The sequence below is a fragment of the Labrus mixtus genome, chromosome 8, assembly GCF_963584025.1.
Source record: "Labrus mixtus chromosome 8, fLabMix1.1, whole genome shotgun sequence".
Taxonomy (NCBI): Eukaryota; Metazoa; Chordata; class Actinopteri; order Labriformes; family Labridae; genus Labrus; species Labrus mixtus.
Window position 1 is genome coordinate 24,373,650 of NC_083619.1, and position 18,766 is coordinate 24,392,415.

An 18,766-nucleotide genomic window follows, 5' to 3' on the forward strand; every position below is an offset into this window, starting at 1 on the left:
CTGTTTTTCCCGACTACACAAGGAAGTAGTTTATTTCCTTATCAGTGAAACCTTTAGGACGAGATGATCCATGTTTGTCATTTGAGAACAGGATGCTGCTGCTCTTCTGATATAGGTTAAAATAACAACTTTATTCTTTTGTTCTTTAAAGACTTTAAGACTTCTACTTTCATTATTAAATAAATTTACGACTTTAATCTCAAATTGTTTTAATTTTTTTTTAACGTGGCCCTAATCCTGTCGTAATGTCCACATCTTTTTGTTTGGAGAGTGTTTTATTTAGAGTACAAACAATTGATTATCATTTCATTACTATAACAATGATATTATAGTATGCTTTAGATATGAACTGACTGTATGTAACAACATTTACATATTTGTTAATTTTGCAATCCTGCCATAAAACAAAAAAACTCAGACATTAAAATAAATCACAAAAGGCCACTTTAAACATCATTTTTATTCCACAGAGAACAACATCCAGGGTTAGTGCAATATTTCTTACTTTGAGTGTTTCTTATCCCTCATGGATATTCTTCATTCTGCCATGATGTACAAATAAAACAAGCATTCATTAATTAATCTAAAACTAAAACTGATGAACACACTTTTTAATATTTTAGTGTTTTTATACTTGCTTGTTACATGTGCAAGTTTTGTACTAAAGTATTTAAATCAAAGGCACGTTGTAAACATTGATTCAAAGCCATCGCATAGATATTTATTCCTGTATAAGATTTAAGTATTTCCCGTTCTTTTTCTCTTTTCATGTATTGCACATTCACCATCATCACCAAAGCTAAGAGGAGGCAGGACAATCTTTGGTAAGCAGAGTAATATAGTGTGTAATATTTGAAGGATTATTCTTTCCAGGAGAGAAAGTAGAGCTTTCCCTGTCCGTCCCCACAGACCAGCTCGCTGGGATTTTTAGGGTTCACCTCCAAAAGCAGAACAGGACCTCCACACACAAACATTCCCACCTGCAGGAGAAAAGAGAGAGAGACAGAGTGATGGGTAACATCTGTACAAAAATACACATTGAGTAAAAACAGCGGGTTATGTGTCAGGCTTTTGTTGTTGTTGTTGGATTTGGCTGATTTGGACAGAGTCTTTTTAATGTTCAAATTTTGAAGTTTGAAATGTCTAATGTACCTGTTTCTTGGTGTTTCTGTCCCACAGCTTCACTGTCCTGTCGTAGGAGGCTGAGATGATGGTGCTGTCAGTGAGTCTCAGCACACTGATCCTGTCACTGTGGGCCTGAGGAGTAAACATCAACGTGTAAACAATATACACAATGTTTCAAGATATGTTCTTATTTTAACGCTGTACTTCCATAAAAGAAAAAAAACATTTGAACATTCATTTCACAAGACAGGTGAAAGTAGGAGAGCAATGTGTCCATCAAAAAATTAAAAGGTAAACTCTCGCACACTGTTTGCTAAGAGGCAACGATTTGGTCCTAGACCTTAAACTTAGTTCCACAACAATTTTTTTTTTTAATCTTTTCAGTTGAGAGTAGAGCAGAGACAATAAGTCAATCAAGTGAAATCAATAAACAGCAATTAATAACTAATGGAGCAAAACTGCCAAACATTTTGGAGGTTTCATGTCTGAGGATTTGAAAGTAAAGAGGCAGAACACAAAATAATGCAGAAATGCAACTAGTCATCTACAGTAAATACAATACAGCTTTAAATAATGTCTATAAAAATGTATATCTGTAAGTAACTGCGACTAGTAATGCCCTCTTTGATGTAGATTGTCAACACCAACTCTCTTCACGATTCTCAGGTTGGTGGTCAATGGTGCCCCGTGTGAGGCTTCTCACAGAGATGCGGGCCCAAGTCCATTGTTTGCCTGTCTTAAGCCTGTGTGGCCCAACAGACCGTAAACAATTGCATGAAAGAGTCTTGACAGGAAGTTCTTTCAGCTAGGCTAGAAGCTCTGAATAGCTCTGCTGTATCTCAATTAATGTGAATATGTTTTTGAGTTAGAGGTATCGAGTCGTGCGTCTCTGAGCTCTTACAGGTTTTCTGCTGTGCCATGTGGAAGGTTCAGGAGACTGGATGAACCACATGTTGCCCTTCACGTCTCCACACACGATGAACTCTGAAAGAACATGAAGAACACGTTTTTAAACAGAAGGGGAAGTTGGACAGATGGAGCCACCATGAATGTCCCCTCCCAGCCAGAAAGCAAGTCAGCTGCCCGCCAGTTCCCAGCCGAGGAGAAAATGCAGTAGCTATATTGTTGTGCTCGGAGTAAGAGTAGTGAAAGCAACCGTCAGAACTAGAAGATGTTTGAACCTTTTTCCATAGTTAAAGCTGTGATCAGGCTCCCGTTCTTCTTCTCCTCCTCGTCGTCAATCTCCAGGCTGGTCGAGCAGAACGATGAATGTAAACGTTGTTTGGAGCCCAATGAAAACTGGAAAAAACACAGAACACAGGCATCAGTCAACATGTCATGAAAACCAGAGCTAAGTGATGTCTGAATTCACTTTTAATGAACAAGTATAAATATTCTTATAGTTTTATTTTGAGATCATTTGGTCAGAACTCACGAGGAAGCCAATCTCAATTTGTCCGCTTTGTTCGCCCAGCAGCCACAAGCTCTTTTGGTCGCTTCTGATCAGCGCCATGATACGTACTGACTCCGTCCAACTGCAATAACAAAATAAAAACAGAAGGAACTTTTAAGTAAGTTACTTAAGCACACTTAACTATAGGTCAATAAAAACGTGTATGTTAACTTTGAAAAGCAGTATCGATGAGACAAGGTTTAAAATCATCAACATACTGGGCTTCTGTGTAATAACTCTAAGGGAAAAAAGATCAGCAGACTAGTTTAAAAATAAACATCAGCCATATTCAAGACTATCTTCAAAATGTTGTGTTCACTTACACAATGAATGTTTTATTTTTGTTGCCATTACTCTGAATAGTGATTGATTTAATGAAAACTCTGAACGTCCTCTTTAGTATTTTGTTTTACTTAGAGATTGAATGGCCCCAGCTGTCTTCCCCAGTATTTGACACGTCCAGTATTGTTCCGTCTTGACACACGCCCAACAGGATCGAGATGTAGATGAGGTGGACCACCGGGTCGTCCACTTTGTGCGTGTTTACCTTCACCAGGCTGGGAGAGAGACAAACACACAGAGCAGAGCGGAGCATCACTTCATCGATACATTAAACTCCTGAAATCCTCACTTTAACCTCTCACATTCATCTCCCGAAGGGGAGGAAGTAACTTGAACATGCTCATGTATGAAGAAAGATTCTGTAACATCTCATATTAGTCAAATTTGTAACTCAGAGTGTAGAGTCTTTGTTAACAAACAGTGGAGTTTAATCTGCTGATGTGACGTTCCTTTAAATCAGTCGTAATCTCTATAGAAGAGAAGGATTCAAATAAACCCAAGGTGACGAGATTCTCTGAAAGATGATGTACTGATTTTGAAAAATTACTCAAATTATATGTAATAATCAAAGGACAGTCCATCTCTGCATTCAAATAAATACAAATTAAAACATGTAAAAACAAAAAAAAAGACAAAATATTTAACAACTGATGAAACTGAAAGACTAATAACTTAGTGTAGAAGCCATTTTTAATCATGGTTGTGTTGGTAAAACACATCATTTAGATCATTAGAAGTTAGAATATAATTCATGGGAAATATTTAATTTAAAATAAGAAACTCTTATTGGGTATTGTGTTAGTTTGTGGATTTATTTGGACATATTTTTGGCAATTATTTTGGTTATTATGGGTGGAGTTTAGTAATTGTAGTGGGCGCAATGCACAGGTGGTAAGAAGAATCAGAATGTCTTTTTTTTTTAATTTGTGCCTTCATTTAGAGAGAGTCAGGAATCAGGGAGAGAGAGAGAGAGAGAGTGGGGTATGACATGCAGGAAAGGAGCCACAGGTCTGATGCGAACCTGGTCCGCCCCTTTGGAGGACTACAGCCTCTGTACATGGGGTGTAGCGATAACCACTACGCTACCTGCGCCCAGAGGAAGTCTTTGTCTGTGGTGGAGTGGGCAGGAGCGTCACGCTGAATGTTTTTTTGGGTAGCGTCTAAGTTAGGATTTGTGGATATTAAGTTTGGATGTTGCCATGTTAATTATTTTTGAAACACAACAGAGAAGGAAGTCAACAGATCTGTGATCGCACCCGAATCAAGCATCTTATTGGCTCCCACTATCTAAAATGCCACTTCCCTTAGTTTGCATTTGCAGTTTTTTGTTTGCATCAGTCATTTGTCATCTGGAAATGAATTGTGTGATGTGATGTTTTGTGAGTTGTGTTGTAAGAACTTTCTACATCACATCTGACCAAAATGGGTTTAGAAATAAGATCATAAAAATGGATAAGAGAGTATGTCTCAGTAGTTGTGACTGTCATTTACCTCGCTGTGCTGCGTTGTTGATTCCACACCAGCTTCCACACATCAACAGCAGGCTTCATGTAGCTAACAGCGTACTGGTTATCAGGCATGGAGCAGATCGCTGTGACGGTGCTGGATGAAGTCTGACACACACACAAAAAAAAAAAACAGGCACAGACATCATATAATAACATCCACACAAAAGGCCTTTCTTTGTATGTCCAGAATACATCCCTGTTCTTCTGCATGTCCTCACCTGCTTGTGGCCAACCACAGAGTTGTTCTGCCAAATTTCCAGAAAACCAGATTGATAACCAACAAAGAGCAGATCATCTCTCTGAGAGAAACACAGAACTGTGACGGGACCTCTCAGGCTGGAAGGACCGTCTGAAAAGACACAACACAGAGCTGAACTGAAGAAATGATCAGACTGCAACAAGTGATAGAAGACTAGGGCCCGACCGATATGGATTTCTTGGGGCCGATACCAATATTAATATTGGGGAGGGAACAAAACCAGATAGCGATGTGTCAGCCGATATCTTTATTGGATCTATTTTCAATCTGAAGACATAAATAGATATACACATATATTGCTTTAGTCGCTCAAATGTGGATCAAACACTTGTGGAAATGATTTACAGTATAATGAAGACAAGATTGTCACTCAACTGGAATTGATAAAATTAGTGGTATTTTAGCCGGTATTTTATAAAAAGGTAGAACCGTTTATAAAATGTTACCTGTTGTCAATGTCCAGCTTCGCAGTGAGCAGTCTTCAGAAACAGTGAGGAATTCTGGGAGTCCTTGTTTGGGAACAACTCCATGTACTGAGCCGCTGTGACCCTGGAAGGTGTTGAGGTGCTCCACCTGTTAAAAACAATATAAGAGACTGAGTCCAACCTTTGAGAGGGGTAAGACCCCAAGGAAGTTCTGCTCTGAATTCAGACTTGAACTAAAAATGACACCAAAATAAACAAAAGAAAGTATGTTATAATGACATTAAATATACATTAAAATGCAGATTTTTACAGCAGTAATAAACATATTCACAGCCAGGTTCAAAAACTAATTTGTGTCAAATGCTAATTTTTTAACTGAACATGGGTAAAAAAAATGTTTGGATAATTCGAAGCGGTTGTTAATCTGCTCGCAAGTTAGGTTGAGAAAGCATTTCCAGTATGTTGTCTAATACTGATGTTTGGCTTCTTCAGAATCCAATCAGTGACGTCGCTGGGACTATGTCCATGTTTTACACAGTCTATGGAATAACCCTTTAAATTATATTAATAATAACACACTTAATTTATATAGCACTTCTAAAAACAGGGTAACAGGGTGGAGAGGGACAGGCCTTCAGTACTGCCTTATTTTGGGATACAGTAAAACCTTTATCTAGAGGATTGAAACACGCTCAGACCACAACTCCTGCAAAAGCACATCCATAAAATGTTGTTTTTAAACATTCATCAGCAGTCAGACCTGTAGAGGTTTCCAGATCTGCACTGAGCCGTCATCAGAAGCAGTGAGGACCGTCATTTCCTCTGACTTGACTTCTTCACTCTTGTCTTGAAAAGAAAGAAAGAAAAAGAATAACAATAATGAACCGTTTGAATCAAACTGAGATGTGGATTCTCATATTGTATCTCTCATGAGTTAAGCAGGAGGGACGGACAGTGACTGCAGGTGTGAGCACACAACGTTTACCTGTATTTGGAAGGACAGAGCAGTGGTGGATACGCTGGCTGTGTGCAGCGATGTGGCTGACCTCTGTGCTTGTTTCCCAGTTCCAAACATGTAGCGCTCCTTTTGCACAGCCTGCCATCACATACTGACCCTGCAGACAGAAACAGCAAACAACACGTCAACATAGAAATCTCCTCATGACGCTGAGGCTGCTTCCAGTATGCACAAGAAAAAAAACGATGCCAAGACACAAACTATGAAGTTTATTTAATCCCTGATATCACAGTTTTGTATAAAGTTTGAGTATAAAGGAAAGACTGAAACAACACATACAGTTTTATCTGTGATAGACAGATGCAGAAGTTCTTTCTCACCAGACAGCAGACAGACGTAAGAGGACTGGGCCAGGAGATTTCTTTGAGACGTCGGCCTGCCTGCAGATCCCATAAACAAAGTCTCCCATCGTTTGAGGAGCTGATCTGAAACAGAAAAAAATGGAAGCTCGATGAATGCAGGTTTGCAAAAAAAACAAAAAAAAAACAGAGCAGAGCAGAACTATAAATACCACGTTAAGAGTAAAATAAAAAGATTTACCACACAGTCTGGAGTCCAAACACAGCCGGTGATCCAGTCTCTGTGAGAGTGAGGGAGCGACTTGGAGAGAACAGCAGGACACTCATTCACATCCCAAACCAGCAGGGCCTGAAACAAAGACACAAATCCAACAATGATATTTATTACAGAAGGTTTTATTATAGGAATATATCTCTCAGTGGACATAAGGATTGGACAATATAGGATTTTATCAGTTGTATGTTGTCCAATCGTTCATTATGAGGAGTTAGAGTTATTGGGAAAATCAAGTCATATCCTCACTGACACAACCAGTAAAGTCACCTGAGGTCATTTTAGTATTATTGTCACTTCCTGTTTTATTTTGTACTTACCCGTACGTCTCCGTCTTTCAGATCCTGCCCTGATTGTGCGCACCTGATTGTCTGTGTATATATGGTGCATTCATGTGGTGTCAGGCGCATCGGAAAAAACAGTATCCGAGTTGTAAAATGCAAATGAACACCTGCTCAAGTCCGAACAACAACTCGGAAACTCGGGGAATAATTAGGTGCGACTTGAAGTCAGAATCGTCATCACATTTTACATTTATTTTGGGCTTCTTGTGCCTTTATTGGAGAGATAGGACAGTGGATGGAGCCAGAAATCAAAGCGAGAGAGAGAGTGGGGAATGACATGCGGGAAAGGAGCCACACAGGCTGGATTTGAACTCGGGCCGCCCGCTTGGAAGACTACAGCCTCCATACATGGGGCATGCGCACTAACCACTGCGCCACAAGCGAAAATTTTGACAAACTTTTTTTATGAATACACGTATTGCACATCAACTTTTTGCTCAAACATAACCTGTCACAGTTATATTTCACTGATCTTCTTCGTAGCCTTAACGCTGTTTTTTCCTGTCGTTACAACATTTTGACTTTCCGAGCTGAAATCACGTGAACACACTGGCTCGTAGTGTGTTCCTTGTGTTGCCTAGTTACAGCCTTTTTTCTCTCAGTGAGCCTCATAGTGTTTTTTGACAGATTTATGCTTAGGTTTTTTTTTTTTTTTTTGTTTGGTTAAAAAACCATATACCATACCGTACCATATCTTTCCCGCCGGTCAGCAGCTGTCCACCATCAGGGCTGAAAGACAGACAGGTGACTCCTCCAGTGTGTCCTCTCATCAAGTTCTGAGGCTCAGTGCAGGGGTCTTCAGCCAGTTCACTCAGCGACCACAAGCAAACTGAGCCGTCATCTTTATTCAAAGGGAAGAAAAGAATGTTTCTTTACAGCTTTAAGAACACTTTTTTAAAACATGGAGTCATGTTATTCCTTCTCCCTCACTCACCTGAAGCTGTAGCCAGGTAGGTTGAGCTCTGTTCAGTTGCGAGGACGGGAAGTGAATGGTAACCAAATATTCCCAACTGGTACAGACCTCCCAGCATCCCCTCCTCCCCATCTTTCCTCTTCCAGACTCTCATACGCAAGTCGTTCCCTGAAGACACCAGCAGCTCCGTTTGGGTCTCGTCCTCGCCCCCAGGGATCCACCGCAGGCACTTCACGGTCACATCGACCAGCTGTGAGGCCCAAATCTTTTGACCTGTGATGGAAAATCAACAGTAAAGATGTGTTTGTTTACCAGATCTATTCTGTGGTTCTTTAACAGCTCTTTTTTTTTTATTTGTGCGTCATGTTAACAGTGAGTATGGCAAGTAGAGGAGGTGATTAGAGTTGATTTAAAATTAAATCAAGTTGAGTTAAAAAAAGGTTTTTAAATAAGCGTATTCTCCTCATTATTGTATCTGTGGTTATCTTTGGTGTCATAACTGTTTGGATTTATTTTGCATCATTGTTTTCCTCCTCTATATTTAATACGTACTGTTTATGAAGTGTAAAAGATGATTTAAACTCTAAAAAAGAGGAGAACACTACTGTATCTTTATGACATGAATGGACTTCTAACTGGATGATTATTATATATATTGTGACTGATTATTATGTATATATATATATATATATATGTAGGAGCCTTATTGCTCATCATGTTAAATGTATGGATGCATGTAATACTTTTTGTTCATTGGATCTGGGAGGGGGAGGGGCTTGTGGACTTAATTGGGCTCAGTTCAGACTAGTAGAGAGTGTAGCCACACAGTCTTTTGACCTCTCTCTCCTCATCTCTCTTTTTGTATAGTTTTGGACTAACCTGTATCTGTTTTTTGTTTAAGTAAACAATTAAACTTTGATCATTTGGTCCTGTGGATTACGTAAGAGAGGAGTTTTGGGAGCGTCAAGCTACGGCTTCATTCAGTGGATACCTAATATATATATATATATATATATATATATATATATATATATATATATATATATATATATGTTGGGGGCAGCAGTAGCTCAGTCTGTAGGGACTTGGGTTGGGAACTGGAGGGTTGCCGGTTCCTCGCTGTAAATTGGTCCGGTAGCTGCAGAGGTGCTAGTTCACTTCCTGAGCCCTGCCGAGGCACCCTTGAGCAAAACACTTTGATCTTCCACATTCTTTGTTTCTTCTTATTTTTCTTAATTGTTTTTAAGGAAACAGACTGAAATGAATTATGATTCTTCTATAAGACGTACCAAAGCCAGTAAGACCATTACAAACAAGATGCATAGTTTCTAAATAACACTTTCTAATGTGTGAAAAGCCTGCTGCAGGGTACGTGTCAGTCAAGGTGAGACGGAGCATGCTGCAGAAACAGCCTTTGTTTACACATTTTACACAGCAAAGATTCACAGTGACACATTCGACCGTTTAAAGACAGCAAGATGAGATTTCATTTCTTTCAGGGCACGGGTTGAGCTCAGTTGGTAGAGACTCCCCCCACTCTCTTTTTCCCCACATTTCACACCGCTATACTATCTAATGAATGCAACAAAAAACAAAGCCCACAAAAATATTCTTGGAGAAACTGTACAGGACAATAGCAGAAAGATAAAAGGTGTTACTTTCCCACAGGAGGCCAAAATGGACATGAACCAAAAGTCCCTCACAGGAGCTTTAAATCACTGTAATATGGTATGTGTTTAAAAGAATATAATATAAAACATACCTGTCTCCAGACTGAAGAGTTTGATGCCGTCAATATGATATCCCACAGCAACACAGTCTTTGTTAACAGCCACACACAGAGCAGCTGGAGGACTGCTTTCACACTTCTGTTTCTTACGACGAGGCTCCTGCTCGCACTGAAGAACGAAAACAAGAATTGTCAAATAACCAACCAGCGGACGCCTTTTTCATGCTCTAACTTTTTTAATTTGACATACTGAAAGGTAGCTGGATTTTAAGAAGAAGGAGCTTTCAAGACATAAAATAAGGAGCTTACCTCGTCACTTTTTAACGCAGCAACTGAACGTCCGAGGCCTCCTGACCAGAGATGAAGCTGTTTAAGAGACGGACAAAAAGACAGAGAGAGAGAGAGAGGAGGATGTTCATTTTAAAGTACGAGAGAATGTCTTCTGTATGTTTACATTCAGTTGGGTACTATCACTTTAAATATATATTTAAAGTGTTTCCTTTTCTGGATCGAAATCTGAAAATATCAGCCTCCTTCAGTAAACAACAAATCACCTGAAGTCTGTTGTGAAATTATTTTGTTTGAACTGTATCGACAGCTAATGTACTGAAGAAGAAAAAAACAGTAGTAGTAACAGGTTAGTCTCCTTTTGTTCTGTTTTATGGAAACACATTTTTGGAAATCTTTTTGGATAATTTTTTTAATCTTTAGCGTTTCCTCACCGCGTGATCCGAGCCGGCACTCAGCAGCATCCTCCCTTCCTCCAGGAAGGTGAGGGCCTCCGCGGCTCCGCTGTGAGCCTGGAAACATCCCACACAGGTGGAGGTGGCCACCGACCACACCCTGACCTCCCCGGACACAGAGCCGGAGCAGAGCATGGAGGACGAGGGAGCGAAGGAGAGACTGCGGACGGAGCGCTGGTGACCCGACAAGTTCTGAGGAAAAACGCGGAGCAGAAAGAGTGTTCACGACAACATCACCTAAATGATCTTTACCTTGACCTGGACATCGATCACATTTAACGCTCCTCTTCTTCAACTTCTGTTTTTTTTTTACTCTCATAAGTAATAAACTACATCTGCTTAAATTACATAATAAACTACCTTAGTAACATGTGGAGGGGATGGATTCCCTAAATTACTAAACAGTCAAAAGTAAGAGGAAGGTAAATTAAGGACAGCTTCACTACATTACCCATAATGCAACTCAACCACCAATAGATTGGTTTAAGATGACAACCTTAAAAACACATCAGGAGCAAAATATAGAGGTCCTATTGGTTTACTCTCTTCCAGCTCCAGACCAGCAGATATTTTAATTTTCAAGCTGGGGAACCCAAGGCCTCACCAAAGCTCACTTCCATTTTTATCATTCAAGTCAGATAGTTTTGCACTTCCAATTACTCACTTTCATTATTTTATTCTGGAGCCAGTTCCAAACGATCACATTCCCGTCCCAGCAACCTGCAGCCAGCAGGTGACCCTCAGGGTCAAAGGTCACACAGTTCAAAGGGCTCGAGCTGTGAAAGGCTGCCACTTCTTTAACTGTAGCCGAAGACCAGACCTGAAAAAGAAAAACAGAAAAAAAAAACGGGTTCAGCAAAAATCAGAAGTGCAGAATTATGTTAAATGTACATTTTATGATAATAGTAACAGTTGAATGTCTTTTCCACGGGACGTACTTTCAACTTGAAGTCCAGAGACACGGTTGCGAGGTTCTTCCTGTCTGCAGTGATGTCACTCGCTGTGATCGTGTTAGTGTGGGCGTCGATAAGAGCGGTCCTGCAAAGAGAGGAAACACGAGTCCATTAATTCAAACGACACCTGAGGAAAGAAACAGAACAGATCAGGGTTAGAGGAAGTGTACAGGAGGAGGTGTTCAACCCTCCTCTCTCACCTGCAGCTGTTCCCCATGTCCCACATCTCTATCCGTCCATCGTACGAGGTGGTAGCGAGGCGGCCATCTTTGAGAAACACACAGCTTGAGATGCCGTCACAGCTGCTCACCAGAGATTTCACTTCCTGTTCCCAACCAAAAAGTCGACATTAGACATTTTTGTACTTTTTTTTTCTCAGCACATTTGAAACCTGAGCAACATCTTATTCAAACTACTGTTAACACGCATCACAACCATTAAATACAAGAGGAAGAGATTGTGGTCAAAGGGATCCTCTGTGTTTTCTTTTACCATCTTTGCCTTACAGGATGTTTATCTGATCACAAGTTGGAAAAACATCCCGACACTCGGACAATCTCATTTGGCTTGACAAACTTTTCTGTCCATATCTCATGAGCACCGCCAATCTAGGTTGTGCTCATTCGTTGATTAAAACCATGATGTCCATCGGGGGAACGTAGTCTGTGACTTGCTAAAAAAAAAGTGACCTGGTGGAGATCAAACATCAAAATAACATTTTTACTGGAACATTTTTATCATACCTGTCCGGTCTGTGTGTTGATAAGATGAAGCATTCCCTTCCCAGTGCCGACCACCATCAGCTCTTGATCCGTGCTCACGACCAAACAGGTCGGTTCGGAGGAGAAGGTGGACACCAGCTCACTGTAATGACACATTAAACATACATTTTAAGACCCGTGGGGATCGTGCGCTTCAGTCCACAGCACCAATCCTCTGGAATTCTCTACGTCTTTCTGACGCTGTTGAGTCAATTAAAAACAATTAAAAACGTTAATGTTTAGACAGGCCTCTGGGTAATCAGGTCCACCCAGTGCACCTACTCATCTATGTTTTATTGTGCCAATTATTGTTCCTGGTTATAGCAGGATTTTATAATGTCGCCCATGACGTACTCATTTTTTCTTTTTTCATTGTATGTTTGCTGTTGTTTTTTTTTGTTGATGTAAAGCACTTTGTGACCTTTGTCTGCGAAAAGCGCTATATAAATAAACTTTATTATTATTATTATAAAAAGACAAAATGAGAACACGCTCCTTAACGTCCTTGCACACAATCTTCATACCTGCTCTCCCTTTGAGCCTGATAGTCATTGTTCAACCACTGGACCACCTGGACCCCTCCTCTCCCCACCAGGCCCTGAGCCCAGGTGTGAGCAGAGGTCTCAGGAGGCTCGTTCAGGGCTTGCTGAATGAAAAGAGTCGGCCATGAGGAGAGCAGCTGGGCGTGGCGCTTCAGGAAACTATGACAGTCTTCTAGACTTTCTTGGAAACCAACTGAAAGAACGAAAGAGAAACGTTTGTGAAGAACAAATAAAAGCACACTGGGCAGGAGAATGAGAGTCATTTAATTTAAGCACCTACATGAAGGTGCTGAGTCATGATTAAGATCTACGGAGAAAGAGAAATATCACAGGATACAAATGTATCAAGAGAAAGGCCTTCACAGTAAAAACCACTGCAAATAGATGAAAGGCCGATCAGACTCACCACACAAGCGATAGGTCTCCAGGAGTTGATGCAGGAGGCCGTGACGCACCTGAGCGTACAGGAAGTAGAAGCTGGAGAGAAGGGAATGAAGCGCCTCCATTTGACCACTTTGAATCTGTCGGGAGACAAATGAAGCAGAGAAGATTAAAAAAATGTCCAGAAATAAAGTTACTGATGTTTTCTTCAGAAATATTTGTGACCAGGACGATTGACATTTCTTTGCACAGGCTAAGTGTCATGATTGTTCTGCTTTGTTTTTTTCATGTTTAATAGAAAATAGAAGAAGTCTCTGCACATCCATTCTGTAAGACACGTGTGACGGAGAGCCATCAAAAAACTTAAAGATGAACTCTTCACTCTGTCTCATTTGCACACGAACATCTGTTTGGCCGTTTTGCGCCTCGCTCCTCGGTTTTGCCGGACAAACAAACAAACCAACAGGTGCTGCAGCGATGGAAGCGAGCAAGCCAACTGGTTCAGATATAACTGATTGTACCCGACCTAAAAAAGCCTCTGCACGTTTCCAATAAGCTCCACGAGCAGAAACGTGGTAAAACTAGGATGAATATTGGAGATGCTGTTGAAAAATGAGGACGCAGAAAGTACGCATTTTAAACGCTAGATGTCAGAGTTACATAATAGTCCTTTAGAGGTGCTTTTTTTTTTTTTTTTTAAATCCCTGCATCAAAGGGATACAATATTGTTGCTCATATTGATAGATTTTTGCATAAAAGGTTATTTATCATTTGTATGGTTTTGTCTGGACCTTGAGTCTGTGATGAAGTTTGGGTTGAGAGACAGCTCACCAGGTTTGTTGGCAGGTGCATGATGGAGTTGGCCTCACAGTGAAGGAAGGTGTCTGCGCCCTGTGGGTCGGCTAGAGCCCACAGATGACCTGTAAAAAAAAACAAAAAACACTGGTGGTATTAAAAAACACACTTAACTATACTCACATATCTTCTTCTATTAGACTTGTATATCATACTTAAGTCAAAGGCGACTGTGAGTTCTTTACCTGCCAGCACCAGGTGAGCGCTGGTTCTGTCGCTCTCTGAATGGAGTAAAAAGTCCTCAAAGGCTCTCCTCACCTCCAGATTGTTCAGAGCCAGGAGGTCGTCGGTGTCGTGGCAATGAGACGGACCAATCAGACTGCAGACATCAAAACAGGTTACCTACTATATCTCTTGAAAGATTAAATGTATTTAACTTTGGTGAAAATATCTATTTATTGTGTGGACGTCCTTCCTAAAACCTAAACTCTGACATATTGATTGAACAGTATATGGTAAGCAATCCACGTAGGCTAGCGCTACCTGGGTTTGCAAGGTCCATTCACCATTCATGATTACTGTAATTACAAGTTGGATGCTAATTCTAGAAAGCAAAACTGCTCTGAACTATTTATAACCAACAACTGAGAGCATGTTTTCAGGTCATCAGAGTTCACTTTCAATGCCACATCATGAAACATATCCTGATTAATTGTCTATTTTATGCACTGGCTTTACCTTCATTTGTAAAATAAAACATAATGCTGCTTTGAAGAAGACTTGATTCTAGCACTTCAGACCATGAACTGATTGTAAAATGTTTTACTGAGACATTAAATCAAAAGAGAAGTCATAGATTTCTATCCCATAAGACTTCTTCATGCAATCAGTGGAGGCGCCCCCTGCTGGCTGAAAACATGTAATACTTCTAAACTGTCAATTAAAACAGATCCCTCAACCATGAACTCAAATTCAAACCTCTGTAAGCTGTGCACTATTCGGGTGAAAGTCGCCATGGGAACACGTCCTTTGGGCTCCCTGGACAGATGAAGTACTTCATCCCATGTGGCCTGTCCGCCCCTTGAGGATAACTCGTTGCATGTGTTCAGGACAGAACACAAGTCTCTGTCTCTCAGACCTGTCAATCAAGAGGAACACGTTTAGTCCGTAGACTTGTGTTGGAAACCAGACATCGCTGGTTCAAGTCCCGGTGCAGAATAAGGTATGCAAATTGTTCTGGTGTTAGGTCAATTGCAACGTTCTGCAGAGGTGTCCTTGAGGAAGGAACAAAACCCCTAATTGCTGTAGACGGCCCCTGTGTGCTCGATTAATGCATGTCCATAAGTTCCTGTTTGTGCATGTATGTGTTTCAGGCCTGTCTGTACGTCGCATGTCTCTCTATAAATGAGAGTAAGAACGGATTTCCCCTTGGAAATTATTAAAGCATATACATAAAGAAATAAGCTTTTTATCATCCCTAATAAGAGGCGGCTATGTTTCGAGTCAGTAGTCTCTAAAAGGAGCGTTGGGGGTTTCGATACAAAGGTCCCGCAGTCACATGTCAAAGTGTCATTGGGCATGAACCTTAACCTCAAATTGCTCCGGCTGCGACACCAGCGGCATGCGAATGCTTGTGAATGACATCATACTGATGGGCACTTCATGGAGCAGCTCCAGCCATCATTGTGTGAATAACGTGTGAATGTGTCATGTGGAGTAAAAAAAAAGCTCTTAGAGTGATCAGACTCACAAGTCCATTCCAAATACAGGACATTGTAACGCTTGCTGCAGTGTGCAAAATAAAATAAAAATCACCCTTTCTTTGCATCATTAAAGTTTAAAATGATGTTTTAAACGTGGCTCATCTTACCAGTGGTGCTGACAGTGAGTGCTGCCAGGGCCCAGCGGAGTCCCAGCATGCCTCTGTACTGAGAGCAGAGTCTGTCCAGGCTGTGCTGCACCAACTGACTCAGAGACTGAGGCAAGTCCTGGAGGCTCTCCTTCAACTTAGAAACAAAAATCAAAATGTGTTTTAGTCGTCAAGTTGGCAACAATTTGATGTGTTAGTATTAACTTTAACAGATATACAGATATAATCAACAACAATGGATATAACTTCGCTAAGAACAATCAGGTGCGTTGTAAAATGTACATGTATTGAACATTGATCTGTTTTAGGACAAGCTGGCATCATGGCCTTCAGGCTTCCACTGTCATGCTGCCAGTTTGATCTGTTCAAAGTTTTGGGTCCACTCTGACACGTTTCAATAAATCAACAGATATTCTAACTACAGGACTACTTATAATAAGATGCATTCTGATGTTTTAAGTCGGCCTCTGACTTACTGAAAATATTGTAAATATTGCGTTCCATTAAACTGCACTTTGTGCTTATTAGCACATTTTAGCACATTTATGGCAATATGGTTATTAAAATACCATTATCATAGCTTGTAGGTTAGCGTTCTGTTTTCAGTGTTTATCTTGGGTGAAGTGTCTCAGATGCCTAAACCACTGCTGTCTTATTCTGACATCGTTTTTCATAATGTCCCTGTCATCAGTTGCTCGACTGTAACTTTGGGTAAAAAGGTTCCTTTAAGTTTCCAACCAACGGAGCAAATGCAGTTTTTAATATTGCAACGGTCAACAAGTCTGGGAGTCGACAAGTATTAGTTTTATGTAAATGTTTAAAAAAAAAAGTGTTTTAATACCTTGTCAAAGGAGGCAAAGTTCCTCAGGTCTTCACAGGCCAGGTGCAGGTAGAGAGGACTCACCGCTCCTTTCTTCATTACCAGCGTCTGGAGCTGCACAAAAAAAAAAAAAACACAGCACAGTTTTAGCCAAAAGGAAAAAGATAAATTCTAAGTTGTAAGTACCAATAGCATTATGCATGAAAGAAGACATTATGCATCCAGAGTTCACAAAGAAGGAACAATGTAATAACTGGAGTGAAAAACATTAAGAGGGAACCTGGTTGTTGAATGCAGAGTCACTGAGTTTCTTCCCGAAGGAGTCCAGTCCCTTCTGAACGATCTCCTTTCTGTCCAGCATGGTGAGCTGACCCAGAGAAAACAGGACCGTGCCTCTTCTCTTAGCCAGCGTTTGTAGCAGAGCAGCTTTGGATGGGATGCTCACGACCAAACAAACACCCTGACAAAAACACAAGGCATAAATAAAATCAACCACAGCCAAAACAGCCAGAGAATGTAAATAAACTACACTATCTCTTTGACTTAAAAACTCACACCCTATTATTATGCTGCATGTATTCATTGATGTCTTTGAGCCAGCACAGCACTAGAACAGGTGTGTGTTTTTCTAACATTTTCTTTGCAGGTAACTGACCTGTGGAAGCTGCTGCGGTATCCAATCAGAGCAGAGCTGACCTCTGCCATCTTGGACGAGATCCACGCCATCAACCAGCAGCACAAGAGGTGTTTTCTTCTTCATGTCACTCAAACTGGAGTGAAACTCTGACAGCAAATCTCTGTGACAAGGAATAATATACAGAAAAACAATATTTATAGTTCAAACAATATGATGTATCTTTAAATGTGACTTTTTTTTTTAAAAGGAAATTAAAAATCTAGTTACTTGTAAGAACTGGGAAGAGGTGCCTCCTCCTCCTCAGAGTCTTTCATTTTCTTCAACCACTGAACGAGGCAGCGGAGCAGGTTTTCCACAGAGCGAGCTGATTGGCTGGCAGCTGTAGAGTAGGTGATGACATCACAGGTGAGGTTGTTCCTGGACTTCACTCCGGTCCTGAGGGTCTCTGCGAGAGCAGCCTGTGTGCAGACAGAAACACATGTAGAGTTTAAACTCAGTTCACAGTTTATCAGCTTCACCTAGTTTATCTACTTTCAGACTAATTGCAGAATTGCAAAAGAAAAATAAGCAAGGTTTTTATGTTTAAAATGTTCTGATTATGACTTAGTTAATACAGACAACAACTGGGGGATAATCAGTAAAACATTTAAGAGTGTTTTCAATTTACCATGAAGACGGTTTTCCCCTCTCCAGGTCCTCCCTCCACCACCATCATCCCTCCTTTAGTCTGAGCCTGCTCCACTATCTCCACAGCTGCAGCCAGCAGCTTCTGTCTGCCGAAGAACTGCCTCTGCAGCGCCCCCTGGTGTACCTCCTGCTCTTTCACGTCAGACATGACCTCAGCGTCCGCATCCTCCTGCCACACAGGAAAATAAAAAACATATCTATTGTAATATAAAGCATGAGGACACCTCGTTTGAAATGGAAATAATTCATAATTTAAGTTTCAAAAAGGCTCAAAGCCGTTTATGTCTGAACAGAATATGCCCTTCCTCAGAGGTAGAGTTTTACTTGAGTGGCTTGTAGGTGTTTAGAAATGTATCCCAATAAATTGGCAGACTAACTCACCTCCACAAACTGCTTTACGACAGCCGTCCACAGGTCTTCCAGCACGGCCTTGCCAAAGTCCTCCAGGTTTTTAAGATACGGTTTTCCCCCCACAACGCCCCCCCACTCACTCTGGTAACTACGACATTTAAAGGGGAAACAAGAACCTCAGCGAAGACACTGAAAACTGTATAACGCCGTTCAATGTGAAACAAATCCCCCCAAAAAATTACACAAATACAAGTTTTAAATGATGAAATAAATGTCCTAAATCCCACTGGCTTCAGCACCGTGGATTTGTCACTCACTTCTCAGTGACCTTGACTTCATGGTCCAGAACCCTTCTCTTCAGAGAGGCCATCTTAGACTCCGCCTCCTTTGATTCAGGAGCAAAGTGAGATCTCCACGCCACCGGGACTGATCTGAGAAACACAAAATAGAAATATGATGTAAAATACTTTCATATCTCAAATACCCCTTCTAAAACGAATCTTAGGAACAGTGAGACATGGATGTGAGCGTGGGTTT

General features: G+C 40.8%; 1 protein-coding gene across 2 annotated transcripts in view; it reads right to left on the minus strand.

Annotated features, from left to right (window-relative positions):
* Window positions 1–442: 442 nt before the first annotated feature.
* Window positions 443–18,766, minus strand: part of tep1 (telomerase-associated protein 1) — a 28,457-nt gene continuing 10,133 nt past the window's right edge. The window contains exons 21-56 of one of the 2 annotated variants that reach the window (XM_061045331.1): window positions 18,547–18,660; window positions 18,260–18,377; window positions 17,859–18,047; window positions 17,459–17,649; window positions 17,210–17,351; window positions 16,835–17,014; window positions 16,576–16,668; window positions 15,735–15,870; window positions 14,843–15,002; window positions 14,110–14,243; window positions 13,901–13,989; window positions 13,095–13,209; window positions 12,969–12,995; window positions 12,671–12,881; window positions 12,129–12,249; window positions 11,586–11,710; window positions 11,371–11,470; window positions 11,097–11,252; window positions 10,412–10,624; window positions 9,999–10,055; window positions 9,723–9,858; window positions 7,982–8,233; window positions 7,737–7,888; window positions 6,671–6,778; window positions 6,451–6,555; window positions 6,098–6,227; window positions 5,873–5,958; window positions 5,134–5,260; window positions 4,647–4,777; window positions 4,412–4,533; window positions 2,992–3,135; window positions 2,561–2,660; window positions 2,307–2,424; window positions 2,027–2,109; window positions 1,153–1,257; window positions 443–980 (exon numbers count right to left, since the gene is read on the minus strand). In XM_061045331.1, the coding sequence (XP_060901314.1) occupies window positions 861–980; window positions 1,153–1,257; window positions 2,027–2,109; window positions 2,307–2,424; window positions 2,561–2,660; window positions 2,992–3,135; window positions 4,412–4,533; window positions 4,647–4,777; window positions 5,134–5,260; window positions 5,873–5,958; window positions 6,098–6,227; window positions 6,451–6,555; window positions 6,671–6,778; window positions 7,737–7,888; window positions 7,982–8,233; window positions 9,723–9,858; window positions 9,999–10,055; window positions 10,412–10,624; window positions 11,097–11,252; window positions 11,371–11,470; window positions 11,586–11,710; window positions 12,129–12,249; window positions 12,671–12,881; window positions 12,969–12,995; window positions 13,095–13,209; window positions 13,901–13,989; window positions 14,110–14,243; window positions 14,843–15,002; window positions 15,735–15,870; window positions 16,576–16,668; window positions 16,835–17,014; window positions 17,210–17,351; window positions 17,459–17,649; window positions 17,859–18,047; window positions 18,260–18,377; window positions 18,547–18,660 (4,690 nt within the window). In that variant the 3' untranslated portion in view covers window positions 443–860. The remainder of the gene's footprint in view (window positions 981–1,152; window positions 1,258–2,026; window positions 2,110–2,306; window positions 2,425–2,560; window positions 2,661–2,991; window positions 3,136–4,411; window positions 4,534–4,646; window positions 4,778–5,133; window positions 5,261–5,872; window positions 5,959–6,097; window positions 6,228–6,450; window positions 6,556–6,670; window positions 6,779–7,736; window positions 7,889–7,981; window positions 8,234–9,722; window positions 9,859–9,998; window positions 10,056–10,411; window positions 10,625–11,096; window positions 11,253–11,370; window positions 11,471–11,585; window positions 11,711–12,128; window positions 12,250–12,670; window positions 12,882–12,968; window positions 12,996–13,094; window positions 13,210–13,900; window positions 13,990–14,109; window positions 14,244–14,842; window positions 15,003–15,734; window positions 15,871–16,575; window positions 16,669–16,834; window positions 17,015–17,209; window positions 17,352–17,458; window positions 17,650–17,858; window positions 18,048–18,259; window positions 18,378–18,546; window positions 18,661–18,766) is intronic. The other variant, XM_061045332.1, reaches the window with a different exon arrangement.